Source organism: Nematocida displodere (assembly GCF_001642395.1).
Source record: "Nematocida displodere strain JUm2807 chromosome Unknown 1, whole genome shotgun sequence".
NCBI classification, from domain to species: Eukaryota; Fungi; Microsporidia; genus Nematocida; species Nematocida displodere.
In genome coordinates this window covers 507,055-530,992 of record NW_027138130.1, presented here as the reverse complement: position 1 = coordinate 530,992, position 23,938 = coordinate 507,055, and the positions used below count along the sequence as shown (strand labels likewise).

At 50.2% G+C, this 23,938-nt stretch overlaps 23 protein-coding genes across 23 annotated transcripts; 11 read left to right on the top strand and 12 right to left on the bottom strand.

Annotated features, from left to right (window-relative positions):
* Positions 1–12: 12 nt before the first annotated feature.
* Positions 13–1,131, bottom strand: NEDG_00420 (uncharacterized protein; the record flags this gene model as incomplete). The annotated part of the gene is made up of 1 exon (XM_067687838.1): positions 13–1,131. One exon carries the CDS (start codon positions 1,129–1,131, stop codon positions 13–15), a length of 1,119 nt encoding a protein of 372 aa, XP_067545546.1.
* A 12-nt stretch (positions 1,132–1,143) lies between these two features.
* Positions 1,144–1,458, bottom strand: NEDG_00419 (uncharacterized protein; the record flags this gene model as incomplete). Its single annotated transcript, XM_067687837.1, has 1 exon — positions 1,144–1,458. One exon carries the CDS (start codon positions 1,456–1,458, stop codon positions 1,144–1,146), a length of 315 nt encoding a protein of 104 aa, XP_067545545.1.
* A 102-nt stretch (positions 1,459–1,560) lies between these two features.
* Positions 1,561–1,935, top strand: NEDG_00418 (uncharacterized protein; the record flags this gene model as incomplete). The annotated part of the gene is made up of 1 exon (XM_067687836.1): positions 1,561–1,935. The coding sequence occupies one exon, from the start codon at positions 1,561–1,563 to the stop codon at positions 1,933–1,935; it is 375 nt and encodes a 124-aa protein (XP_067545544.1).
* Positions 1,936–1,963: 28 nt separating this feature from the next.
* Positions 1,964–2,773, bottom strand: NEDG_00417 (uncharacterized protein; the record flags this gene model as incomplete). Its single annotated transcript, XM_067687835.1, has 1 exon — positions 1,964–2,773. The coding sequence occupies one exon, from the start codon at positions 2,771–2,773 to the stop codon at positions 1,964–1,966; it is 810 nt and encodes a 269-aa protein (XP_067545543.1).
* An 8-nt stretch (positions 2,774–2,781) lies between these two features.
* Positions 2,782–4,341, bottom strand: NEDG_00416 (uncharacterized protein; the record flags this gene model as incomplete). The annotated part of the gene is made up of 1 exon (XM_067687834.1): positions 2,782–4,341. One exon carries the CDS (start codon positions 4,339–4,341, stop codon positions 2,782–2,784), a length of 1,560 nt encoding a protein of 519 aa, XP_067545542.1.
* Positions 4,342–4,413: 72 nt separating this feature from the next.
* Positions 4,414–4,953, bottom strand: NEDG_00415 (protein Mpv17; the record flags this gene model as incomplete). The annotated part of the gene is made up of 1 exon (XM_067687833.1): positions 4,414–4,953. One exon carries the CDS (start codon positions 4,951–4,953, stop codon positions 4,414–4,416), a length of 540 nt encoding a protein of 179 aa, XP_067545541.1.
* A 601-nt stretch (positions 4,954–5,554) lies between these two features.
* On the bottom strand, positions 5,555–6,223 carry NEDG_00414 (GTP-binding protein SAR1; the record flags this gene model as incomplete). The annotated part of the gene is made up of 1 exon (XM_067687832.1): positions 5,555–6,223. The coding sequence occupies one exon, from the start codon at positions 6,221–6,223 to the stop codon at positions 5,555–5,557; it is 669 nt and encodes a 222-aa protein (XP_067545540.1).
* A 25-nt stretch (positions 6,224–6,248) lies between these two features.
* Positions 6,249–6,728, bottom strand: NEDG_00413 (uncharacterized protein; the record flags this gene model as incomplete). The annotated part of the gene is made up of 1 exon (XM_067687831.1): positions 6,249–6,728. One exon carries the CDS (start codon positions 6,726–6,728, stop codon positions 6,249–6,251), a length of 480 nt encoding a protein of 159 aa, XP_067545539.1.
* Positions 6,729–6,779: 51 nt separating this feature from the next.
* Positions 6,780–8,015, top strand: NEDG_00412 (UDP-N-acetylglucosamine--dolichyl-phosphate N-acetylglucosaminephosphotransferase; the record flags this gene model as incomplete). The annotated part of the gene is made up of 1 exon (XM_067687830.1): positions 6,780–8,015. The coding sequence occupies one exon, from the start codon at positions 6,780–6,782 to the stop codon at positions 8,013–8,015; it is 1,236 nt and encodes a 411-aa protein (XP_067545538.1).
* A 186-nt stretch (positions 8,016–8,201) lies between these two features.
* On the top strand, positions 8,202–8,981 carry NEDG_00411 (uncharacterized protein; the record flags this gene model as incomplete). Its single annotated transcript, XM_067687829.1, has 1 exon — positions 8,202–8,981. One exon carries the CDS (start codon positions 8,202–8,204, stop codon positions 8,979–8,981), a length of 780 nt encoding a protein of 259 aa, XP_067545537.1.
* A 21-nt stretch (positions 8,982–9,002) lies between these two features.
* On the top strand, positions 9,003–10,037 carry NEDG_00410 (uncharacterized protein; the record flags this gene model as incomplete). The annotated part of the gene is made up of 1 exon (XM_067687828.1): positions 9,003–10,037. The coding sequence occupies one exon, from the start codon at positions 9,003–9,005 to the stop codon at positions 10,035–10,037; it is 1,035 nt and encodes a 344-aa protein (XP_067545536.1).
* Positions 10,038–10,097: 60 nt separating this feature from the next.
* On the top strand, positions 10,098–10,712 carry NEDG_00409 (uncharacterized protein; the record flags this gene model as incomplete). The annotated part of the gene is made up of 1 exon (XM_067687827.1): positions 10,098–10,712. One exon carries the CDS (start codon positions 10,098–10,100, stop codon positions 10,710–10,712), a length of 615 nt encoding a protein of 204 aa, XP_067545535.1.
* A 392-nt stretch (positions 10,713–11,104) lies between these two features.
* Positions 11,105–11,599, top strand: NEDG_00408 (peptidyl-tRNA hydrolase, PTH2 family; the record flags this gene model as incomplete). The annotated part of the gene is made up of 1 exon (XM_067687826.1): positions 11,105–11,599. One exon carries the CDS (start codon positions 11,105–11,107, stop codon positions 11,597–11,599), a length of 495 nt encoding a protein of 164 aa, XP_067545534.1.
* A 58-nt stretch (positions 11,600–11,657) lies between these two features.
* Positions 11,658–12,755, top strand: NEDG_00407 (2-(3-amino-3-carboxypropyl)histidine synthase; the record flags this gene model as incomplete). Its single annotated transcript, XM_067687825.1, has 1 exon — positions 11,658–12,755. One exon carries the CDS (start codon positions 11,658–11,660, stop codon positions 12,753–12,755), a length of 1,098 nt encoding a protein of 365 aa, XP_067545533.1.
* A 27-nt stretch (positions 12,756–12,782) lies between these two features.
* Positions 12,783–15,560, top strand: NEDG_00406 (lysophospholipid hydrolase; the record flags this gene model as incomplete). The annotated part of the gene is made up of 1 exon (XM_067687824.1): positions 12,783–15,560. One exon carries the CDS (start codon positions 12,783–12,785, stop codon positions 15,558–15,560), a length of 2,778 nt encoding a protein of 925 aa, XP_067545532.1.
* Positions 15,561–15,586: 26 nt separating this feature from the next.
* NEDG_00405 (uncharacterized protein) lies at positions 15,587–16,516 on the bottom strand (the record flags this gene model as incomplete). Its single annotated transcript, XM_067687823.1, has 1 exon — positions 15,587–16,516. One exon carries the CDS (start codon positions 16,514–16,516, stop codon positions 15,587–15,589), a length of 930 nt encoding a protein of 309 aa, XP_067545531.1.
* Positions 16,517–16,752: 236 nt separating this feature from the next.
* NEDG_00404 (uncharacterized protein) lies at positions 16,753–18,669 on the top strand (the record flags this gene model as incomplete). The annotated part of the gene is made up of 1 exon (XM_067687822.1): positions 16,753–18,669. The coding sequence occupies one exon, from the start codon at positions 16,753–16,755 to the stop codon at positions 18,667–18,669; it is 1,917 nt and encodes a 638-aa protein (XP_067545530.1).
* A 312-nt stretch (positions 18,670–18,981) lies between these two features.
* On the bottom strand, positions 18,982–20,922 carry NEDG_00403 (uncharacterized protein; the record flags this gene model as incomplete). The annotated part of the gene is made up of 1 exon (XM_067687821.1): positions 18,982–20,922. One exon carries the CDS (start codon positions 20,920–20,922, stop codon positions 18,982–18,984), a length of 1,941 nt encoding a protein of 646 aa, XP_067545529.1.
* A 14-nt stretch (positions 20,923–20,936) lies between these two features.
* On the bottom strand, positions 20,937–21,125 carry NEDG_00402 (protein phosphatase 1 regulatory subunit 11; the record flags this gene model as incomplete). Its single annotated transcript, XM_067687820.1, has 1 exon — positions 20,937–21,125. The coding sequence occupies one exon, from the start codon at positions 21,123–21,125 to the stop codon at positions 20,937–20,939; it is 189 nt and encodes a 62-aa protein (XP_067545528.1).
* A 22-nt stretch (positions 21,126–21,147) lies between these two features.
* On the bottom strand, positions 21,148–21,621 carry NEDG_00401 (uncharacterized protein; the record flags this gene model as incomplete). Its single annotated transcript, XM_067687819.1, has 1 exon — positions 21,148–21,621. The coding sequence occupies one exon, from the start codon at positions 21,619–21,621 to the stop codon at positions 21,148–21,150; it is 474 nt and encodes a 157-aa protein (XP_067545527.1).
* A 112-nt stretch (positions 21,622–21,733) lies between these two features.
* Positions 21,734–22,504, bottom strand: NEDG_00400 (phosphomannomutase; the record flags this gene model as incomplete). Its single annotated transcript, XM_067687818.1, has 1 exon — positions 21,734–22,504. The coding sequence occupies one exon, from the start codon at positions 22,502–22,504 to the stop codon at positions 21,734–21,736; it is 771 nt and encodes a 256-aa protein (XP_067545526.1).
* Positions 22,505–22,738: 234 nt separating this feature from the next.
* NEDG_00399 (40S ribosomal protein eS1) lies at positions 22,739–23,506 on the top strand (the record flags this gene model as incomplete). Its single annotated transcript, XM_067687817.1, has 1 exon — positions 22,739–23,506. One exon carries the CDS (start codon positions 22,739–22,741, stop codon positions 23,504–23,506), a length of 768 nt encoding a protein of 255 aa, XP_067545525.1.
* A 105-nt stretch (positions 23,507–23,611) lies between these two features.
* On the top strand, positions 23,612–23,923 carry NEDG_00398 (uncharacterized protein; the record flags this gene model as incomplete). Its single annotated transcript, XM_067687816.1, has 1 exon — positions 23,612–23,923. One exon carries the CDS (start codon positions 23,612–23,614, stop codon positions 23,921–23,923), a length of 312 nt encoding a protein of 103 aa, XP_067545524.1.
* Positions 23,924–23,938: the final 15 nt, after the last annotated feature.

Below are 23,938 nucleotides of genomic sequence, written 5' to 3'. Positions count from 1 at the left end.
TGAAAAAAACTCTTACCCGGTCCCAGTCCCACCCCCTTCACGGGTGAGCGAGGATTCGCGGATGAATGAAGACCCGCGGGTGAGTGGGGACCCTCGAGACACTGGAAGAGCTTCCTGTGCTGCCTGGGAGAGCAGTAGCTGGTACGTCTTCTTCTTTTCCTCTATACGCTTGGAAATGGACTTAAGCTTGGACTCTTCCAGCTTTATCTCCCGCCTGAAGTTTTCATCTAGCCCTGAATCAGAGGCTGTAAGTACCTCCACAATGACTTTGTGTCTTCGATAGCTCTCGTAATACTTTTCAGTCATTTCCACAAGAGCAATGGCATGCGACTTAATGAGAAGGTCTCTCAAAACGGCCACGTCAGTATCGGTGGTAGGAAGTGTAGAATAGGAGTAGAGACGGTCTGGGGTGGAGTACCGCAGAGGCATAAAGTTTAGCTCAACCACCTTCTTGCACTCGTCAATGAGGATGCAGTCAAATAGCTGGACTCTTCTATCTGAAAGAGCGCTGACAAAAGACTCTTTCATCTCCTTATACTCTGCTTCCTGGAGCATGTCTGCTTTGGAGATGATTGGGATAAGGTTGCATATCTTGCCTATCTCTTTCATAGCGACCAAGTCTATTTCTCTGGGGGTGTGCCTTGGGGTGGAGAGGTAGAGACACCCATGGATCCTTTTGTCCCTTTCGGTGACGCCAAGATCTTCTTCCATGTGGTACTCTTCGTATCTATTGAGGATAAGGTTCCTAATAGGTATCCAGTCTCCTTCACTGGCAAAGGTGTCACCCAGACTGGTGGCTTCGTAGATGGTAAGGTTAAGACGCACGCTCCCGTGAATAAGGACGGTTTTGGTGGCTGTTAGGGTAATATTGGTTCTTTCAGGCATGACTGAGGCTGTCGTTTCCAGAAGCTCAGCGAGTGGGTTGCTTGTGCAGGCCATGTCACACACTTCGTGGAAGAAGCCTTCGTTCCTTTCAGGAAACAGCTGCACCCCAAAAAGACTCTGAATTAAAGAAGACTTCCCAGAGAACCCTTCACCGGCCACCAGTATGTTGTAGTCTACGCCTCCTTCTTCTATTCCCTGGATGATTTGTGCTGGGAGGGTGTTAACCACTGCATTGGGATGTTCCATGTAAATAAACAGCTACCCCCTAAAGAGTGCTGTGCCAAAAAGGGCCAGAATGCTAAGGGTTGTCAAGGCAAGCAAACACACCGAAACAATTCTTCTCTTTCGGGCCGTTCTAATTAGCCCGCTTAGCTTTCTGCTCGACCTTCTGAGGATGTTTTCAGCCTCGGTTATTTTCCTGTCTATTCCTTCAATCAGCTCACCCTGTTCCTGGACCACCGCAGTTACTGAGCACACTTCAAGACGGGCCTCCTTTATGGCGCGCACTGTTCCCTGTAGAAGTATCTCGTGCTCCTCTCTCTCCTCCTTCTGTATCAGCTTCTGCATTTGCATTGTTTAGGTTGTGGTTGGTTGTTTTATGGGGCTGTTTTCGGGTTTTCGGGCTGTTTTCGGGGTTTCGGGGTTTCGGGCTGTAATAGTTTATGGGTTTTTTTTATGCAAAGACAGTGCATGGAATGGACGCAAACACTCAATGAAGCAGTTCTAACAATAGCAACCTTAGATGGAACGCCCAAGGGCCTAAAGGTAAAGCTATCCAAGGGGTGGCTGGATGTATCGCAGCATGGAGAGACAATCCTCTTAAGGGAGATAGAAGAAAAGATGAAAGAGGACGAAATGTATTGGTCAGCTGAAGACTCTTCTATTGAAATAGTTTTAGTAAAAGACACCTTAGGGTGGTGGAGCAAAGTGTTTGTTGGTGACACTGAAATAGATACCAGTCAGATAGAGCCAGAGTCCCTAAAGAACTTTTCCTCTTTTGACAAAGAAACACAGCTAAAGATAGAACGAATGCTGGCCCAGCCTAAATAGGGGATTGTAGGGTGGGTAGGTAGGGGTGCTACTTCAGTGAACAAGCTTCTCTTAAACGGTCAGACTCTTCCCTACTAGCTAGTTTTATCTTGTACAGGTTGGTAGTTTTTATATCGACCAGTGCCACCTCTTTACTACCTGACTTAGAACGAACAGAAGACTTTTCCACGGGTGTACAAACAATTTCTTTCTTTCCTTCATAAATGATCAGCACCTTTTCATTGTTCTTGTGGGTTACCACTACCTGGTGTATGCCTATGTCCTCAAACTTTGTCTCTTTTCTCTCAAAAACCTTGCACGGATGATTAAATAGCTCTTCCGGGTGTGGGTGCTTCTTAGGCGCTGACCCCGATACAGTGGCTTTGGTTTCAGGTGCGTCAGGTGCTGGGCCCGATGCTGTGGTTTTCGGGTGTGGGTGTTTGGGAGAAGAGGGGGTGGTATGGGCTCGAAGGATAGATTGAAGGTTGTGGAGTGGTGGCTGGGCTGGTGGTGTGGACGTTCCATGAGCTGGGTCCAGTCCTGGCCCAGGTCCTAAACCCAGACCCAGGCCCAGACCTAGACCCAGGCCAGAACCTAGCCTTGGCGCTCCCGACTCCTCAATCTTGGTTTTGTGGGTGTTGTATTGCTGGAAAAGGTTTCTCATGTCATACACTGGGCTGGTTTGGTAGGCTTGTTGTGCAGCATCAAGAAACGAGTGGTTGAGCCCTTTGACCTGCAGGTCCTTGGAAGGGCTGGAGGCGTTTAGGCCAGTTAGTCCACTGAACAGACCTTTTCTAACGGGCTGTCTATCTTCTCTTCTCTTAGCCCTGAGTATTTTTGCCTCTGGGTTAGCTCTCATTGGGCTGGTTACTTTGTACTCTTCTTCAACGTCTTCTTCTTTTCTGGAGGGTTGGCTATAAGCTCTTCGTTTGCCTGCTCCGGCCATTTTAAAAACTTAAAATTAATCCCTTCATATACACGCTTAGCCGTTTCTTCTATTTCTTTTGTGTAAGGGCTCGAATCAGGGTCTGTGTTCGAAACAGGGCCAGTAGTTGGGCCGGGGTTGGGGGCCAAGCTATCCATGAGCGGGGCACTCTCAGAGAGAAACTGCAGCCTGGTCCTGGTCAGCTCGGGGCTGGAGAGTGGCTGGGTGTTTCTTTCAAGCACCTTTAGCGCCCAGAGACGTATTTTATCATAGGCTGTGGCTTGGTACAGGGCAATAACGGCACTCAGGTCTTTTTCTTCCAGGTAGTAGGAGGAAAGGGCCCGCAAGCTGTTCCACTTCACCCGGATGTTTTTGTGGCGGAGAAGGTCAATGAGCAGTGGAATGGCTTCGGGCGGGTGGATGAGGTAGAGTATTCTGCAAAGCTGGATTCTTGTTCCGTCAGTGGTCGTACTGAGAAGAAAAAAAAACGGTTTTTGAGAAGAACTTTCTGAAAAGATAGCTGTGCAGTGGTGGCAGGTAAGCTCTCCCAGACCACTACCTGAACAAACGAAGTGCGTTGAAGGACTTGTCTCCGCCCGGCCTTCCAGCCACTCAACAAAAGCGGCGGCTTTCTTAAACAGTGCTGAGGCTGAGGTTTTGGAGGTGTTGAAAATAGCGACAACTTGGGCGTAGCTGAACAGCTGTGGTATTTGGGCAATTGTTGAGAGACCATCTACCAGCGTCTGGTCAGTGCTCTGCTCTATTCTGGCCCTGATGCTTTGGATGGTTTCCGGGCTTAGTTTACTCGAAGCACTTTGGCTAATGTACTTAGTGATCGAGAGAACGGGAAAAGTCTCTATTTGTGCAAGCTTCTCAACCAGTGGCACGGTAAAAGTATCTGGCTCATTGGCCATAATGCTTGGGTAGATTTTAGCGAGGTAAAGGTCCGTGTGCTTTCTCTTGAAGAGACCTACCAGGAGGAGCGCAAGCTTCGCCCGATGCTCGCCAGTAGCTTTGGCGTAGATACCAAAGACTATGCGAATGGATAGCTCGGACACGGGGCAGGTGCTTGGGTTAGTCAGGGGAATGGTTCTGTTTAGCGTTAGAATGGTTAGGCTTTGGGGCAGGTCGTACCTCTCCACGACCTTAGCCACCGCCCTAAGCAGGTAGGCGGTTGGTTCAACCTTTGGACTGGCGTAACCGTTAAGCACTGGTGCATAGTCATAGGCATCTAGCAACTTGTAGCTGTCCAGAATCTCGTACACTCCCTGGTGCGTGGACTCCAGGTGTATCTTAGCTACCAGGAAGCTGAGTACCTCCATAATACTTTGGCGGATAGTTTCTACGTACGAGTTATACGTAGAGGAGGTTCCGCCAATGGACATAAGCGAAAGAAACCTTTTAGAGTGGTGGAGAATGATGCTTATCTTCTGACAGTTCTCTTTTTCCATCAAAGCATGCATTGTTTCCACCCAGTGCTTGTGTATGTGTGTCATATCCATTAACGCAGCAATAAAAATATTTGTCGCAATCACAGACCATTGGCCCCGCACCGTACCACCACACACCTGACTCTATTTATTTCTTGAGACCTTAACATATGCATTCCAGAAAAGAGAGACCGTGCCCATTAGAGGCACGCGGAGTCTTAGGGGCACAAACATAAAGTTAAGCAGCTGCACCAGCGGCCAGATTTTGTAGCTGTTTATAAGAATGGAGATAAAGACGTGGAAGACTTCCCCATAGGACTGCTGCCTGCTCTCGGCCATTGACGCATAGACAACCAGAAGCAGCGTTGAGAAAGGCGACCAAATAAGCTGGTCAACAAGCATCATGTAAAAAGCCGTTTTAAACCGTGTTTTTTCTGTGGTGGCAAACTGGTCTACTTTTTGGTAGATGGTGTAGCAAAGGGACCCCGTAACAAATCCGTACATTGCCATGGCAGCCGGCGTAAACAGAGAAAATCCTCGGCCAACAATGAGCTGTCCAAGCACGTCAGCTAGGCACTGGATGCCTCCTGCAATGAGTCCTTGAACCACAAACTCATTGACTAGGGGCGCTCTTCTTTTTAGCTTTTTACCAATGATGCCTCTAGGCTTGCTTAGTTTGTGCATTGTTTATTCTAAATTGCTTCAAAAATTCCCCTTTTTTTGCACAGTTTGAGCTGTCCCGCCTTCACTGATACTTTCACCCCTACACTCTCTTCTAAAAGATCAATAAATATGTTCTCAACCCTTTTTAACGTCTTATCCCGCAAGTCCTCTTTTTGGATCACACTTTCTTCCTTTTCATCAATCATCAACAAACATTTGGGTTAGGTCGGGTTATATGGGCCTGGCCCTGGGCCTAGTAATATCTTGTGTCGGAAAACCTTGAGAAGCCGTCTCTGTATGCGCCGCCATCCCCTGGGTGGAGGTACTCGGTGGGGTACATGTAATGCCTGGAGTACCTGTCGTAGTGGTGGTGCCGGACAAAGGAGGAGGGATATGAGTCGGGCCAGGAGCGGTATCTTGAGTAGAGACAGGTTACTCCTTTAAGTGCTGCAAGTAGAAATAAAACCTTCATGTTCTGCGAATGGCTCTGCCTTATATAGACTTATGAAAACTTTGATGCCTGCGTGTGTCCACCTGAGCCAATTGCTGCCCCCAGCTTAAAACGCGCCTATCTACGCCCAAACACCCCATCTGTTCCCTGCGTAACACTGCCCCAATCTGTTTATTTTGTGTTTCTTATCATCATGTCAAGCCACTTGAACGCCAGCATAAACCCTTTGTTCTGGTCTGAAATTGAGTCAGTTACCACGCTGCAGTAGTTGGCTGAAATTCTTCGTCCGTCCTCACCGTCACCCGTGGTAATATTAAGCATCTGGCAAAGGTGGTGGAGGTATGGCTCGTCTAAAGGAGGCGCTAGGTGCCCCGGGTGCTTCATTTCCCAGCACTTTTGCCACTTGTCTGTTTTGTTAAACAGTACGGCCACGGGCATGCTCTTCCGGTCGGCCCGTTCTATCGTATGCAGCAGGTTGTGGTAGGTTTCTTTTACCAGTGGGTACCTCTCCTCGTCTGTTACGTCTATCATGAAAACAATGCCCTGTGACTGTACAAAGTATGTTCCCCACCCCAGCCGGGCAGTTTCGTGTCCTCCAAGGTCACTAATGGTTACTTTCATGTTGCCTATCTGCAGCGTTTCTTCTCGGACCGAGAGGGTTGGTGCCACCGTGTGAATTGAGTCTGTTTTGAGGCGGAGAAGCAGGGTGGTCTTTCCAGCGTTGTCTATTCCCAGAAAAAGAATGTTTGTTTGCCGTCCAAAGATCGTTTCAAAGAATGCGATTGGTCCGCGGTGGATTATATCTTTGACAAATTGCTTGCCTCGCTCTATGTACTCCATGTAATTAAAATAAAGAAAAAATCGATTAACTATGTCCCAGGTCCTGCTCGGTGCTCCACTCCTTCTCGTGCACCAGTGGGTTGGACAGCAGCCTTAGAGAGGCGCTTGTTTCTGTTGTCATGAAGTAGAACGTGTCTAGGCACTTGAGGTACCTCAGAAGCACTTTGTGGTGCGCCTCTGAGCCTATCTCTGTTTTGGTGGTGTCAATCTTTATGGTGGCAATCTGCATGTTTTTCGAGGTTACTGCAAGGGTCCCACTGAAGAAGACTTCTGGGCCCGTTCTGAAAAAGAACTTCCACCCCGTCTCTGAGAACTCCCAGTGGCTGAGGCTGTCTGAGAGGCCTCTTTTGATGCTGACCAGGGAAAAGGGCGAGATAAAGAACTTGTCGAGTCGAATGTATGCGTCAAGTAAAAAGCAGTTGCGTATCTGGATCTGGCATCCCGTGTTGGTTATTTTGTTCAGTTTCTCAAAGGATTGGAGGCTTTCTGTGTCTGGCTTCTTCATGGCGATAGATAGCTGGTGTTTATAGCAGATTTTCTTTATTAAAATATTCCAATGTCTGAGGCTGTGATCAAAGGCATTGCAGGTAAGTGGATGGATTTTCGGGTGTTTCGGGGTTTTCGGGGTTTTCGGGTGTTTCGGGTATTGCGTGAAGCTAGGTCTGAGTACTTGGTGCCTGTGGTAGCAGGTGTCTTTTCCTACAACCTGTCTCGGTTCTTTATGCGGAAAACCAGGTCTTTTGGTGTTGACATGCACAAAAGAGAGGCCACCAAGGTTCCGGAGGCCGTTGGCCTGGGCTGTGGGATAAGCTTCATTTGCAGCTTGTTTTGGGTGGCCATGTCCCTTCCAGAGCACAAAGAGCCTTTGCTAATGAGTGCGTGTACCGTGACCTTAAACATTCTTTTGGGGTACATTGATGATACAATGGAGCTTAACTGGCTGTGTAAGCTGGTCTTTCCGCTAATTGCGCTTTCACCGCTTATGCTGACGTACAGCGGGAGTACTTCTCTGCAGGTGCCTTTTGGTGGGTGCATTGAGCTTGGGTGGGTGTTTTATGCTGCGCTGCTGGTTTTATCGATCTTTTTCACGAACGCTATCAATATTTTGAGCGGGATCAATGGGGTGGAGAGCGGTCAGGTGCTGGTGATGAGTGCGTTTTTAGTGGTGGACAGGGTTGTCTTTCCAGACACCAAGGGGAGCTTGCTGATTCTTTTGTCTCTGTCGCTGTTTTCGTGCACCTTTGGCCTGTTTTTACTCAACAGGTATCCCTCGCAGTGCTTTGTTGGGGATACGTTCTGCTACTTTTCAGGTTCTTCTCTTATGTGTCTTGGTCTTCTTGGAGGCTGCTCAAAAACCGTTTTTTCCTTCTTTCTTCCACAGCTTGTCAACCTGGCTGTGTCTGTGCCCCAGCTTGGTGGGGTGGTTCCCTGTCCAAGACACCGCATGCCAGGTCTTTGTGCGGTGGACGGGGGCGTGCTGCTGGTTCCGTCCCAGGTTAAGATCAAGCACTCCGAGGCTTTCAAGAGCGGGCGCCTAATGCGCTGGGTGGTTACTCTCCTGTGCCGCCTTGGTCTGGCCGAGGTGAGCGGGTGGACTGGCGGAGAGACATTGTACAGCCTAATGAAAAGAAACAAGGCCGTTCTCCTTACCAACCCAACCCTTCTCAACATCATACTTCTCTGGGGAGGCCCCATGACAGAGTATGCGCTTTTTAAGGCGGCTATGGGAGTACAGGCCCTGGCGTGTGCTTTGGTTATTTTGCTTAAGGCCCTTTGTGTGTGGTACGGGTAAGGGTCTGGGTCTGGGTCTGGGCCTGGGTGGTAGGGGTAAGGGTCTGGGTCTGGGTCTGGGTCTGGATCTGGATCTGGATCTGGGCCTGGGTGGTAGGGGATATACCCCTACAATCACCTAGGCAGCCAATCAAAAACCCCTTACCTGTCTCAGCAAAAGGATAAATACCCAAACACCTTCTAAAACATGGACTCAACATGCAAAAACGAACAACCAAGAGCGACTGGTGGACAGGGATGTGCTAAGAACGGCCAAAGGCCGTGCAACAAGTGCACCATGGAGTGCAAAGACTGTGACAAGTGTGCTGGCGGGTGCAAGGACTGTAGCAAGTGTGTTAGTGCGTGCAAGGCCTGTGACAAGTGCAAAGACCAAGTGAAGGCCTGTGGGTGCGCCAAGGATGGCCAAAGACCATGTGACAAGTGTGCTAAGGAGTGCAAGGCCTGTGACAAGTGTGCTAAGGAGTGCAAAGCCTGCGACAAGTGTGCTAAGGAGTGCAAGGCCTGTGACAAGTGTGTTCGCGCGTGCCAGGCCTGTGGATGCACCAAGAACGGCCAAAAGCCGTGCAACAAGTGCCAGGACCACCAAAAAGCCTGTGCTAAGTGCCAGGACCACCAAAGCGCCTGCACGGAAACACAGGTTGACCAAAAAGTTTGCAACTCTTTTCCATGTATGGGCATATCAGGATGCTTGGAGGAAAAAAACGGCGGATACAAGCTAACCCTCCCAGAAGGCATATCTAAAGAAGATGTCAACATCACCGCCCACGGAGACACCCTCACCCTCTCCTACAAAAAAGAACAGAAAACCAAAGACGAGTACTTAGGATGCGCCGAATCTCTGTCCTTGCTCCTTGGAGAAAAAAGAGGCATCAAAACGGCCAAACTAAAGGGAAGAACTCTCTCTCTTGAAACAGAAGAAACAACTACCAGAGCACAAGGACCCATTGATATTGAGCTAGAACAATAAACGATTTTCCTATTTTTTTGAATGAAGGTCTTTGAAGGGAAAGTGCGCGGACAGAGAGCCCTCGTCGGCGTCGACGACAAGTACGTCTGCATTGTTACACCAGCACTTGCAATAAACCTCTCAGACATTGTCTCGGCCAAAGTTCATCCTGCCTTTCTCACCATTACCACCGCAACCACCTCTTTTGAGCTTGAGCAGCTCTCACATGAGGAGATAGAAACCATCAACGACGCCATTGCAACCAAAAGGATGATTAGCAAAGAAGAGATCCACGAAGTCATCAAAAGAGACGCTGAGCTGAATGAGCTCTACCAAAACATCCAAGAGGGCGAGGAGGCGCTCTTTTACAAGACTTTTGGTGCCCGGATCATGCAGGGATCCAAACAGACCGACCCTGAAAGCTTTGAGGGTCTTTCAAGCAAAAAAAAGGCCAAGTTTGTCCTGGCTAACCCCGAGCTAACCAAAACCTTTTTCCAGCTCACTCTTCCCTTCAACCTTTTCCTAAAAGAGCTATTTTCAGGTTTTGTGCTTGCCAATCAGCAGGAAAATGAAGTAGATCGCGTTCTTCTTTCGCAGCTCGGACGCAGCAGCTCACCAACGGAAAGAATCAATGCCCAGTCTCTTCTCCTTCAGAGCGGGTGGGACGTTTGGGACAGGCCGGCGCCAAAAGCAGCACCAGGCACCAGAGACGAAGTGCTTAACCCAAACCTAACCGAAAGCATCTCCCTCCGCCCCGAACTAACCCAGAAAAAACACTTCCAAGTACCTGGCCTGCTAAGCATCCCGAAAATCTCCATTGGAACGATAGAAAACACCAAAAGAGTCCTGCTCCCCCCAGAGCTCCTCCGCCGCCTCCGCGAAGTGAGCCGGCTAGTGGCCAAGAGCAAGGTTCACACCGAGCTCATTGCTACCACGGTCGAGCGGTTGGAGCAGTTTTTCAGAGAAGAAACCCGAAGAAGACTTTCGCCAGAGCAGCGAGAAGCTGCCATCCTTGCGGTCACCCGAATACTTCCATCACGATTTATGAAAAACCAGGGGAGGAAGCCTATTGGCTGATGGGGCCTATTCAAAGGGTCCATATATATTTCATTTTAAAACTCCCCTGCAGTTGAAAGCATGAGGGTGAAAGAATCAAAGGTCTTCTTTGCCATATGCACGACGGCTGTGGTGCTCGTTACAACTTACATATACATGCGAGCCTCCCTTGTTCATTACAAGCTGCTTATTTTCCTGGTAGCTGCAGGCATACTGTCCCACTTTTTGCCTTTTCTGCTGCCATTCTTTATCTCTACATCTTCACATTTAAGAAGGCCTATAAAAGTAATCAGTCTAAGCATATCTGCCCTTTACAGCATTGGTGCCGGGGTAACTTTCTTCTTCTGGGAGCAAGACAAGGATTGGCTCCCGATTTCTTTAACGTCGCTCTATGTGTCGCTGTCGGTAGGAGAGCTAGGCGTGTACATAGCTAAGGTCTTAGCCCGCAAGAGAAAAAGAGCTCTGCTAAAGAAAGCGCCGATCAAGAGAAGATACGGGAAAGAAGTAAAAGCCCTTCCACTCGCTGTTTGCGTGGAAACAAGGCAGCTACGAGCTAAGTGCGACTTTTCCATTAACGGATCCATCTATATACGGAAAGGAGAAACGGTAGAGCTTCTGCATCCAATTGGGTCGTACTACTCCGTTAGAAACCCTTCAGGAGCAGAGTACATCGTTCCAAAGGCCAACTTCTTTTAGCACTGCCCTGACCGCCACAACCACCTAGACCCTCAAACCTCAAACCCAGCCAACTACCACCAACCTAGCCAACTAGATAAACCCTTAATTGGACAATAAATATCAAGTTTGTACCCTGCCGTGCTCTGGCCCATTGCCGTGGTGTGCCGTGCCCTGGCCCATTAGTATGGTGGTGGTGAGAAATAATTTAAGATGGGTGTGCCAGGAGAGAACATCCTCAAAGACAAAACAAACATTAAAGCATCTGCCAGGTCATGTAAGAAAGAGAAAATAGAAGTGGAGGTGGAAGAGTGTTTGCCGTACGAGGAGTACATTGAAGCGCACCAGGAAGAGATGTATAAAGAGACTCCTATTTGCATAGAAGACCTTCTCGATCCTTCCTTTTTTATTTAATGCTTCTAACACTAACTGGAGCATGTATAACACTGATAATCGTCAACGTTCTTCTGATGCTTAGGATACTTAGTCTTAGAGCATCTACTGCTGCACAATCCGCTGCACGCTCTACTGCACAATCCACTGCACAATCCGCTAGAGACGAGCCCATTAAAGCCATTCTGCTTCTTAGAACGGACCTGGAAATGCAAAAGGGGAAGGCTGTAGCCCAGGCCATGCATGCTGCATACGCTGCAGGGTACCATGCCCAAAACACACCACTTGAGAAAGAGTGGGCCAAGTACGGCTTTAAGAAGGTGGCCCTGCGCGTGGGCTCAGAAGATGAGATGAAAGAGCTTGTGTCACAGTTTAAAAAGAGAGACATACCTGTCTACCCCGTTGTGGATGCAGGAAGAACCCAGGTTGCTCCAAATACCTGGACTGTCACCATGGTAGGCCCATACTACGAGTCAGACATAGATCAAGTAACTGGGCACCTTAGACTGGCCTAAATAAAGCTGGGTAGCTGCAACACAAAGCTTTCGCTTATTTTTTCAGAGTTCAATAAAGATGGCGCTTGGAGAGACAGCGGGGGCGGAGTATCTCCCCTCTAACTATAGGTTTGAGATAGAGAAGACTATCCGGCAGATAAAAAGAAGGGGGAGCAAAAAGATTGCTCTGCAGTTTCCCGAGGGAATAATACACCTTTCAACCGTTATTTCCGACATCATTAGGTGCAGTACCGAGGTTGAGTCTGTAACCATCCTTAGCGATGTAGTTTATGGTGCCTGCTGTATCGACGATATTTCCTCGCACCTAATTGGGTGCGACCTACTCGTACACTACGGGCACTCGTGCTTGTTTGAGGTGCCAAAGTGTCTGGTCGGGGTGGTCTATGTGTTTGTGGAGGTGTCTATTGACTATGCGCATTGTGTGGACGTAGCTCTCAAGCACATTGATTGCAGCAACCTCTCAGTGCTTGGAACCATCCAGTACAGCAGCGTTGTGCGCGGTGTAAGAAAAGGCATTGAGGAGGCGCGCACCAAGCTTCTTGGCAGCGCAGAGGGGGAGGGTGTACCTCCTACGGAGGTAAAGATACCTAGAGTGATGCCTTTGAGTGTGGGAGAAGTTCTTGGGTGCACCTCGCCAAAGGTGCAAACCGAAAACGTACTTTTTATTGCGGAGGGACGCTTTCACCTTGAAAGTGTTATGATCCAGAACCCAACCCGGAAGTACTACAGATACTGCCCAGCAACCAAGACCCTAAAGACGGAGCAGCACGACTATGCGCGCTTTCTTTCCATCCGCAAGGAGAGACAGGCTGCCAGCAGAGCAGCTAAGTCGTACACCGTTATTTTTGGAACGCTTGGGAGACAGGGCGGGATGCTCATTCTCCAGAGAGTCCTTGCATCGCTGGTGGAGAGGGGGGCGCCGCATACGACTGTCTACCTCTCAGAGATAGACAACGAGACGATTGCCTCGATAGACAAAGACTCAGCGGTGATAGAGATAGCCTGTCCACGGATAGCCATTGATTGGGGCAGTACGTTTACGCTGCCAATCATCACCCCATTTGAGTACTTCACTATGATCCAGGGCATAGAGGAGTATCCAATGGACTACTACAAAAAAGAGGGGCGTGCACAGCCGTGGCAAATGCTCCGATGAATAAAGCACATTTTTTTTTGTTTCAGGATGGATGTTCCCGGAAACACAGGAACGGAGTACTTAGCATCTACCCTGGTGCTTGCCACCTGCATAGCGGCGGTGTTTGTTGTTGGGGCGTGCATCTACAAGTGGTTAAAAAAGACCACTGCCAGTGACACCCGGCCATCCATAAGTATGGAGGGGGTCTCAGGCGCAGAGCAGACGGACGGGGAGGGCATGCTTGCCTTCTTTAAAGACGATCTTTCAGGTTTTGGCTTTGGACAGCCAGCCACCTCGGCCAAAGACATTGTGGTGGGGGGAGAGGACACGCTCTACTACCTTATTTCAGGAGCGGTAGAGGTCTACTTCAAGAACGGGCTTGTCACCACCAAGCGGAAGGACTACTTTGTTGTTCCAACACAGTGGCTTACAGCGCCAACCATTAAGCCAGAGCTAACCTACCTCATCAAAGCGCAGAGCCACTTCTACGCCATCACACACTGGCGGGCCCAGGAAAGAATCCAGTACGTGGTTTTAAACAGGTTCTTTCGGGGGGCTCTGTACACGCTCTTCAACTACTTGGAGGTTCCAGCAGAAGTCCACGACATAAAGCAAATCGGTCTTCCAGAGTCTATTGATGCAGCAGCAGTTGAAAAACACCTCAAACGAGCCGTTGAGCTTGGCAGAAAAATCAAGCAAATTACCATTTTAGGACATGTGGAGGAAATAGATGGAAGTTCGATGTACTTTTTTCTCACGGGAGGAGTAACGATAAGCTACCGCGGAAGAAGAGTGGCTGTAGGTCCCGGATCGATTGTAGGCTGTGTTAATAGAACAACCAAGCTGCACTGTGCCCGGAAAGTCTTTGGGTCGGAGTACCAGGTCGCCGTGATCCAGCTCCACCCCCAGGCAACTACCAGCACAGCAGCCATGCTCAAAATAGCCACGGAGTATGGGGCCCAGGGCTTTTCCAGCCTTCTCCAGCTAACTGAAGCGTCGATTGACTGGAAGATCCTTGAGCCGGGAGAGCGGCTCTCCTCCCCCGCGAACACCACGGTTAAGCTCATTAGCAGCGGGTACTTCATCAAAGAAGGCGATGTAAAATACTTTGGAATTGGGTCGGGGCGGATTCTGTTCGAGAAAGAGGCAATGCTTAGCCAGGCAACGCCGTATGTAGCCATTTCAACGAGGCTTTCCGAGGTGATTGAGGTGCCTGCAGACTACATCTCTCTGGTCATGCAGGTGTTTCCCTCTGTCTCAGTAGACCTTTACAAAAGGATCCTTTCAAGGACCGGGGTGGAGGAAGAGCTTGACCTTCCCACCGTTATTTCTTTGGTTTCCAACGATCCGCAGGAGACCCAGATAGAAATCTTTGCCTACTTTTTGAGTCTTGAGATAAACAAAGATGATAACTGCATGGTACTCTCCTCATCCATGCTTGAGGAAGAGTTTGGATCGCACTTGTACACACCAATTGCGCCGATTTTGATGGTTTCTTTGCTCGCTTCGCTGCAGAGTGAGCATTCGTTCGTGCTGGTGCCGATCAATACGGCCCCGGCCCTCTGCTCAAGCAGGTCTGCCCTCAAGCTATCAGAGATTGTCTTTTACGTGCTGGTCAATGGGGACCAGAAAGAGATTGAGATGGAAAGGCTCTGGTGCAAGATTGACTCAGTGATCCTTCATCGGGACAGCAAGCGGAGCGTTTCAAGCGGGAGGTACTATGGACAGAGGCACCATGTTGAGTTCCCAGCTATTGACGTCCCCCTCAGTGTGATCAAGCACCAGGCCGAGGAGAAGATCCGGGACCAGGGGCGCAGGCCGCACTGTGCTTTCGACACAGACCCGGCCGTTGAAATGCTGCCGCCCTTCCCACTGACAGATCTCGAGCGCTTCCTGCGAACCCTCAAGGGGGAGAACGTGGGCCTGGTTCTGGGAGGCGGCGGGGCGCGAGGCATTGCGCACATTGGGATTATCCAGGCCCTGGAGGAGGCGGGGGTGCCCATTGATGCAATTGGAGGAACGTCAATGGGGGCGTTCGTTGGGGCCGTCTATGCAGAAAGCTGCAGCAACCGAGAAGTCTTTTCCAAGTCCAAGAAGTTCTGTGGGCTGATGGGGAGCATATGGCGGATACTCCTGGACCTGACCTACCCGATTTGCTCAATGTTCACGGGAAAGACCTTCAACTGGGGACTGAGAAGGATATTTAAGACGCGGAAGATCGAGAACCTCTGGCTTCCATACTACTGCATTACCACGGACATTGCGCTGTTTGAGGAGAAGGTGCACCGCTTTGGAACGCTCTGGCGGTACGTTCGGGCGAGCATGAGTCTTTCGGGGTACCTACCACCCGTCTGTGACAAAGGCTCTCTTCTGCTTGATGGGGGGTACATGAACAACGTACCAGCCGATGCCATGAGAAGTATGGGTATAAGAAACATCATTGCAGTTGACGTGGGAAGCGAGGTAGAGTCAAACTACGACAACTACGGGGACAGTCTTAACGGGTTCTACATTCTGTTCCAGCGGCTATTTGGAACCAAAAGGTTCCTTTCTCTAACGGAGATACAGTACCGACTGGCGTACATCACCAGCACGCACAAAGAAAGAACGCTCCGGTCAGACGTTGCTATCAAGTACATCCGCCCCGACCTAACAGGGTACCGAACGATGGACTTTAAACAGTTTGAAGAGATAGTGGCCCATGGGTACCAGTACGGAAAGAAAACCATCAGGGAGTGGAAGAGTACCGGGGAGTACGCCCAGCTAACCAACCCCGGGAACAGGGCCCAGCGAAAGCGCCGAGAGAGAAGTGGCGCCCTGTGGTAGGGTTGGGGTTGGCCTAGGACGCCAGGCTAAAGAGTGGGTGGGAGCACGAATAGATCGTGTGAGGTGTCCGCCACGGGCCCCTTGCTCACCCAGATCTTATTGTACGGAGTGAACTGCACCCCCGAAAGCCGGCCCTCAGTTATTCCGGAAAGAAGAGAAATAAAGGTGTGAAGAATTGGTTCGGCGGAGAGAGAGGAAAGCTCAACCGGTATGTCACCCGGAACAAGCAGCGGAATGTGCAGGTGTGGAGTGCCATCGCCCGTCTCGGTGGAGCACCTTCGCCCGTACTCAATCGATGAAATGTCCAACTCACTTGGAAAGCATCCGCCCAGTAGGCTTTCCTCCGCGGGAGCAAGGAGGGACTTGAAGACCTTGAACGCGCCAGGCAGCTCAGCCTTCCTTCTTTGGTGGAGGTCTCTCAGAGAAATACTTCCGGGGCTTATGTCTATCTGGCAATCTACTCTATCTGTGCGGGCTGTGTGCCGCTCCATGGGGTGGGGCATACCAGGGATGGAGAGGAAGGAGGTGTTGAGCATTGAAGCAGTGTGGGTGCTAAGCATGGAGGTGTTGTACGCCCTCGGGTACTCGAGGGTGTCGTCCCCCGGGGGAGGAGGGGCCAAAGGAGCCAGGAGTCTTTTAAAGCAGAAGGGGAGGGTTATCGCACGAAGGTCGGCCACAAAGCGCCTGGGCAGAGGCTGGGGTGTGTGGCAGGTTTTCTTCACAAAGCGCAGCGCTTCATGCATTACCTGGCGGTAGTGGAGGCGAACAATCTGGGACAGGGCCAGAGCCAGCCTGGACCACAGGCGCAGAGAAAGGTGTTCCTTGTACAGGGCGGCTATGCAGCCATCCAGGGCACTGATTGGGAGCATGGTTGCAGACTTGGTTCGGGCGCATGAGAGAATGAACATCCGGGAAAGCAAACTGTTCCTTGCTAGATACGGCCGGCAGAAAAACATGTTTGCCCAAACGCCTCTCCTTATATAGTTGTTGAACCTTATTTGATTGGTACGGGTTTTATATAGTCCGTGAACCTTATTTGATTGGTATTTGACGGGGCTATATAGTCCGTGAACCTTATTTGATTGGTCGAACAAACCCGAACATTAAATTACTTATCTTGTGGTGCATGGGTGCTGGGCATGGGTGCTGTGTGCCTGTGTTCGGGTTTAATTCAAGTGGTTTGTTTATGTGAATGAGAGAGGAAGAAAGTTCCAGGTGGATGGTGGTACGTCCCCCGTACAGCCACACGCCAGAAGAACGAGCGCTTCTTCAAACCATTTCCAGTGATAGCACTCCATCTCTCTTTGCAGCCCTAACCCAGGTCTACACAGACACTGAACTCTCTGGGCGTGTGAAGGCAGCAATTGCTGAGGCGCTCTGGAAAAGAATCGTGGGGAAGAAGGATCCCATATCAACAACCACCCACTTGCTTAAATGCGTCTCCAAAGTTGCTGAGACCATTTCTTTGGAGATAGTGGCCTACCTGGAAACCACACTGGGCACAAAGCCGCCAGAGTCTTTGGATCACGACTTTCTCTGGATTGACCAGGTGCTTGGTGCGTGCATCAGGTTCTCTCTGGCCGAGAATGTGTGCTTTCTGATGCAGACGCCTTCTTTCTTTCACAGCGCCCAGAAGCATCTTATTGTTCACCCGCACAAAGTAGCTGCCCTGCTTATCCGGCTAATGAACAGCAGCCTTTACTACCTCATTGCCAAAGAGCCACTCACCCTGCTTCTTAAAACAAGCACGGGGCTGCTTAGGCTTAACATTGAGGTTTTGCTGGCGCATCTTGAGGGATACACCCTCCGCAAGCCCTTCTCTGAGGAGGAGCTGCCTGAAAAGCTTCCCTCGCTGCCCTGGGACAGGCGGCGAATGGGGCACTTTCCACTGCACTCAACCTCTTTAAAGAGCCTGGTTGACTCCCTGGTGCGCCAGCGGGGGCATACGCTCGCTCTGGTTGGGCTCAGCTTCCTTGCTGAGTCGTCTGTGCGGGTGCTTCAGTACCTGGAAGACTCGGGAGAGATACAGCGCATCACCAAGGAGGCGTACATCTCCAAAGGCCTTGCCCGCCTCAGGCTTGAGCACTTTCTTATCTCCATTCTGATGCTTAAGGGCCGGAGCGCAACGATTCTTGCCGAGGAGGGATACATTGAAAGCATCTTAAAACACCTGGACACAAAGCTGCGGCTGAAGGTTCTTGATGGAGAAGTCGTGTCAAGCCTTACCATCCTCCGGCTCCTCTCCCGCACCCAGAAGATTGTTCCCAGCCACATGTCCTCCTACCAAATGATCAACATGATTGAGCGGCTGACCCTGGTGGCTCTAGACCTCTACAAAGACCAAAACTACCCCGAAATAGAGCAGGCCATTGAAGAGTACCTCCTGCTGCTTGGGAACCTGGTGCTTCTTCTAAACGAGTGGAAAACCATTGCTATCAACCGGATTCTTCCACACATTCACCACTATCTCAACGAAAAGCGGTTTACTGTCCACGCCCTCCAGTTTATAAAGATGATTCTCTACGGGTGCGCTGCAGAGACCATTCCGGCCCTTTTTGCAGTCCTGCCCCCCGCGTTCTTCATGGGAAATGTCTGGAACACTGAGGAGTCCATTGAGCATTACGGAATATTAAAGAATCTTATCTGCAAAGGCGGGGAGAATCCAGATATTACAGCAATCATGGAGTGGTCAATTTCAGAGATGGTTGAGAAAGCCAGCTTCCTAGAGCAGAAGTATCTGCAGAACACCCTCACGCCCATCGATCTAAAAATAGCCTCGGAGCTTCTTGGCGTTGTTTCCAACGTTGCTGTCATCTCAAACGCCCTAGCTAGCACCCCGCTCTCAATCGATGCAGCTATCACCATTGCAAAGATCGATCCTTCACTTACAGGAATGTTCATCTGGTACCTCACCAACACCATCTGGGAGTCTCCCAGCGTGATGCCCACCCACAAGCACGTGCACATCTACAACATGCTTCTTTCCCGGATAGGCATAGACCAGGACACTGATGAAAGAATAGCACAGCTCATTCACGGCCTCAGACTCACCCAGCCCCACGCCAGCGCCGCGTACATCCTCAGGCACAGCATGGATGAAGCCACATGACAATGTCTACCTCTGCACGGCTTTACCAATAAATTAGTCTCTGGCATCCTACAGCACCCTACAGCACCCTATAGCATCCTACAGCATCCTACAGCAGCACACCCAAAAGATATAGTAACTTATTTATTGTTCTGATCTGCCATCCAAGCCAAGCACCAACCCTAACACAATTTTGCATTGGTACGGTATTGGGTTGTGGTACGGTATGGAGTTGTGGTGGGGACAGTTCAGACATAAGAAGGCCCGGGGCAGCTACCAGCCTGGCACTGCTGCAATGGTACATGGGCCACTTACCACGGCCTGGCACCTCTTTCAGTGCCGGGCCATGTTTTCCTTGTGCTCCTGGCAGGAAAACTCTTCGGTCTCGTAGCCCATGATGCCCTTGCGCGGTCTTCCAGGCCCCCGGCGCTTTTCCTCCGTTCCTCTAATTGGCTCGTTCACAATGCACCGGTTGCTTAGGGGCTTGTACATGTGGGTGAGTGTGTCCACGGAGTAGATCTCATCAATGTATGCATACGGATGCGATCCTATCTTAGTAATCAGGGCACAGGCGTGGGAGCAAGGATAGTTCATTTCCTGAAACTTCATGCACGAGCACACCCGAAGACGGAGGTCGACGTAAAAGCGAAGGTTTCCGCTGTAAACAATGCCCTGGCCGTGCTCCTCCTCGTCGTTAAGCCTGCGCGGGTCTATCCACGAGGTCCGGCTCAATCCTTCGGGCGTGCGCCCAACGTCGACCTCGTACGACTGTCCCTTGGCGATGTTTCTCTCCATCGACCGGTTGATGCTGTCGCCAAAACGCGCCCGGTCGGTGTTTTTCTTGGTGGTTAGCTCGGAGTGTGAGATAAGTTCTTTCTTTTTGAGGGCGTTGTCCGAGACGATCTTTAAGATCATGCACATCGAGTCGACTGGCGAGAGCGTGAGCATTGCATGCACCGTTTCTATCTCCGTCACAATCGAGTTGTTCTTGTTGTATAAAGGGTACGGCGTCAAATACTTGGCCCACAAGTGCGTTGGCAGCGAGGAAAGCAGCGATAGCAAAGAGGGAACGTTTAAAGCCTTGACTTTTTTGTAGTACACCTGAAACGTAGCCAAATCTGGGCTGTTGCAAAGCGACCACACCTGGCTGATGGCGTTCGGACACGAGTGCGTAGAAAAGATTTCCCGGCACAAGCTCCGCGTCCGAATGAACAGGCACGCTTTGGTCTTCTCGGCATCAAAGCTTTCAAGATCTCTTGATCTGATTGACTCTGCAATGTCAAAATGCCCCGCCCAGGGATTGTTTTCTTCAAAGGTGATTTTACCGTTTTTTTTCTGCACCTCTTTTTCAAGCTCTCCAATAAGTGAGTGGTCCCCCTCCCAGTCCATCATCAAAACCCCCTGGTCGATGCACTGAAGAAGCTCCTTCGCAAAAAAGACCCAGCCCTCCTTCCGGGGGCAGTACTCTGGGGTATAGGCCATCGCTAGAATGTACGGCGAGTCAAAGGCGTCGTAGCACATGGCCATGTAGGCGTACCCGGCATGTTCTCTAAACTCGTTGTACCTCTCGTGGCAGGAAAGCTCAATAACTTTCCTTGAGTGCTTGTAAACGTGCTGTGACAGGTGGCTTAGGTAGAAAAGGGTGTCTGCTCGGCTCCCTGCAATGTCAAAGGGCCCAATGGTCCGAATGATTTTTCTGATAAACCCCCTTTCTTCTGGGAGGACGTACCCGGCCTCTTTCCACTCCTCAATCTTTTCCTTCATGTTGCAGCAAATGGTTACGTCGTCCGGGTTAAGTGCCCGGTTTTCGTACATCGCGGTTTTTAGGCACTCCTCCTGGGCCGTTTCTTCGTCCACGCTGTTTTCAAGAACGTCCTCCCGGGCCTTCCACGCCGCAAAGTACCCGATCTTTATGCCGCGCCGCGCTGAAATTCTGTTGATGAGCTGCCCAATGCGCGTGTCTCGGATATCCTCCATGTCTCGCAGTTCATCTGCAATGTACCGCGAGGAAGACTGCACCAGACAAGACGACTGCTGTGGACAGTTGTGGGTGTTTTTCAGTTTCTTGATCACGAACATGTTGTCCTTTTTTCTGAGTGCTGTTGTTATGATTGCGTCGCATCCGTGGGTGCGTCTTTCTTTGCACTGGATTGTGTATTTTTTCGGGGTGCTATCTGTAGTTTCAAACCCAAAATTGTTGTCCACCGAATACATACGTATCGCATTCTGTGCTTCATTCTTTGACTTAAAGACGTCGCCGACTGAGAGTTGCATAGCTGGTAAAAATTTTACTCAGTTCTCAGATGGTTTTGACTTGGATCATTTTGATGGAAGACACAACAGATCTTTGACTTTTTCCGGTTTAAATGCTCGTTATCCACCGTATCCCGAGTAAACGTCACCCGCTTCCGCGCAGTTGCACCTCTTAGCCTGAAAACAAGCCTCTGCTGTGTTATGGTGGTTTTTGTTACAGACATAAAAGAAAAATCGGGCGCCCTTTTATTCTTGTCCCGTGATAGATGGGGCCACCGTGCGCACCTGGAACGCTCCAAGGGTTTCAACGGTGCACATGCGTTCAATATATGCCTGGTGGCGCACGGTTCGCGCTCTGTTCGCAATGGCGTACTCTGTTGAGGCAATGACTTGCTTTCCCCGGTACACCAGCGCCCAGAGAAGGTTTAGTCTCCGTTGAAGCACGAGCATTGAAGGAGAGAACGAGTGGATGCGGTTAAGAACAACCACGTCTTCTGAAATACTTTGGCCAAGCGCGCTCTCCACCTCTTCAGGCAGCACCCGGACAGTCCTTACGTTTGGCAAGACACTTCCTCCGTAGTACTCACACTCTACGTCAATAAGAAGAACGGAAAGATGCCTAGGCACCCGCGCCACTACCTCGTAGATCGACCTATCTGGTGGTAATAGCAGAGCAACCACGGTCCCAGTCTCGGGCGCTGGCGCTGGTACCAAGGACATGAAGATTTTTATTGCTAGTGTGGCGGTCTACGTCTATGTCTACGTTGCGGTGTACTGTGTTCGGTGTACTGTGACTGTGGTACGTTGCGGTGGTACTGTGGTACGCGTCACGTTACGATGTGTGACCTAATGAAGCAATAACTTCCTTGACCTGAACGATTGTGTCTGCTGGCGAGGTAACCGTGTGGGAAAAGACTCTTGCATCGGTCGATATTTCATAGTCATTGCCTCCCTGGTGCGTCATATCGCCAAAGAAGTGGATGTCTCCAATTGCCTCCTTGGCAAGGTGGTTGAGGCAGTAGGTCTTGTCCCAGCCGATGGGAAAGATGTCAATGGAGATTTCTCCGCCAATTGAGAAGGTAAGCACTGTGCCAAAGTCCTTTTTAAGCTCAGTGACCATTTTTTCACGGACTTTGTGCTCTTTGTCGTAGGCACAGAAGCTCTTTCTTTCCTCTTTGCTGCACGACCTGCCAACGGGGGAGATGTTAACCATTGAGCTTCTTAGCTCAATGAAGTTGCCTCTTTTCACTGGGAGGTCTATCTCAGACATTAGCTGCATGATCTTGTTAACCAGCTTCGTATGGGTAGGCTCGCCTACGTACTCAAGGTAGCTCTGCGAGGAGACCTCTTGCCCGTTTTTTATGAAGTGGAGGCCGTTTTCAGGGAAGCAAAAGTCAAAGAGTTTAAGACACTCCTCCCCAAGCTGCTCCTTTTGCTTGCACAGGTCTGAGCCCCCAACAAAGCCTGTCAGTCCGTGGTCTTTCAGAGAGCGGAGGAAAGTGAGCATTTCTTCAGTTACTTTCTCGCGCGAGGGTGTAAGTGTTCCGTCTACGTCGAATAAAAACAAGGTTTTCTTCTCCTCGCTCCTGGCCTGGTTATCCATGTGCTAAAAAGTTAGCTTCTATTTATGCTTGGCTGGTGGCGGTGATTGGATAGTTGGCGCGGTCCGTCTCAGAACCTGGCTTTTGGGCGTTTGCTGCCATTGGCGGCGTTAGCGGTGTGGGCGCTTTGGGAGCTTTTGGCGGTGCTGCCCCAAAGCCCGGGCCATTAATGGCCCGAAAAACCAGCTGCCGTTTATTTTACTAAATTTCTTTTATTCTTTATCCCTGCAAATAAAATGGCATCTAAAGGGAAAGCGAAAGTAACCAGCGTAGGAAGCAAAATGAAGTCAAAGAAGATGAGAGCAAAGAAGGGAGTAGACACCATGGCTAAGAAAGAGTTCTACAATCTAACTCTTCCCTCTTCTCTGGCCGTAAGACAGGCCGGTGTAACCGTGATAGACAAGAGTCAAGGAACGTACTTTGCACCCGATGCGCTTAAAGGAAGGACCTTTGAAGTCAACCAGGCTGATCTAAACACTGGAGCCAACACCCAGGCCTTCAGAAAGTTCAAGTTTGTCGTTGACGGCGTCAAGGGAACAGATGCTATAAGCAGCTTCCACGGAATGGAGCTTATTAGTGACAAGATCAAGAGCATCCCAAAGAAGTGGCACACACTGATTGAAGCCTGCCTAAAGATTGAAACGGTAGATGGATACACCCTCCGAGTCTTTACCGTGGCCAACACCAAGAGAAAGCCCAAGGCAATCAAGAAGAACTGCTACGCCACCCAGGCCCAGGTTAAGTCTATTAGAAAAATCATTTTCAAGATCATTGAGGAGGAAATCAAGGACTGCACCATCCACGACATCATGAAGAAGCTTATGAGTGAAAGCATTGGCACCAGAATCGAGCAGGAAGGGTTCAAGGTCTACCCCCTGCAGAACTGCCATGTGAAGAAGGTCAAGGTAGTGAAGAGGCCAAAGGTCGACGACTCACAGTTTGACACTAAGCTCAAGAGCAAGAAGATTGAAATGGTCACAGAGGTTGACGTTGCAGCTGAATAAATAATTGTTCACTTTTGGGTCGTTCTGGGTGCGCACCGAGACCGTCTGGCCTGGCAATAAAATAAGGTTCAGCTCTATATATTGCCTGGAAAACCTCCAAAGAAGATGCTTTTTCCGTACACAGAGGAGAGAGTGGTTGACTGCTCGATTGAAGACCTTCCCCGGCTTGGGGCTGATGCAAAGACTCTTCTGGTGGTTCGGGTGAAGTACCTCCAGTGCATTAGGCGGACGGGAAGGGAGTCGCTGGTCTATGTCGCGGACAAAGGAAAAAAGCTGGAGATTCTCTACTACTCAGGCACGCCCCTTGCCATTCAGCGCGGCACCAGGCTTGAGATCGTTGGGTGCTTGACAACCTCCCGGGCACTGACCAGATTCCTTTGCTACTTCATCAAAGCACAGGAATCTGTTGGCAGATAAACGCCCACAAAAAAA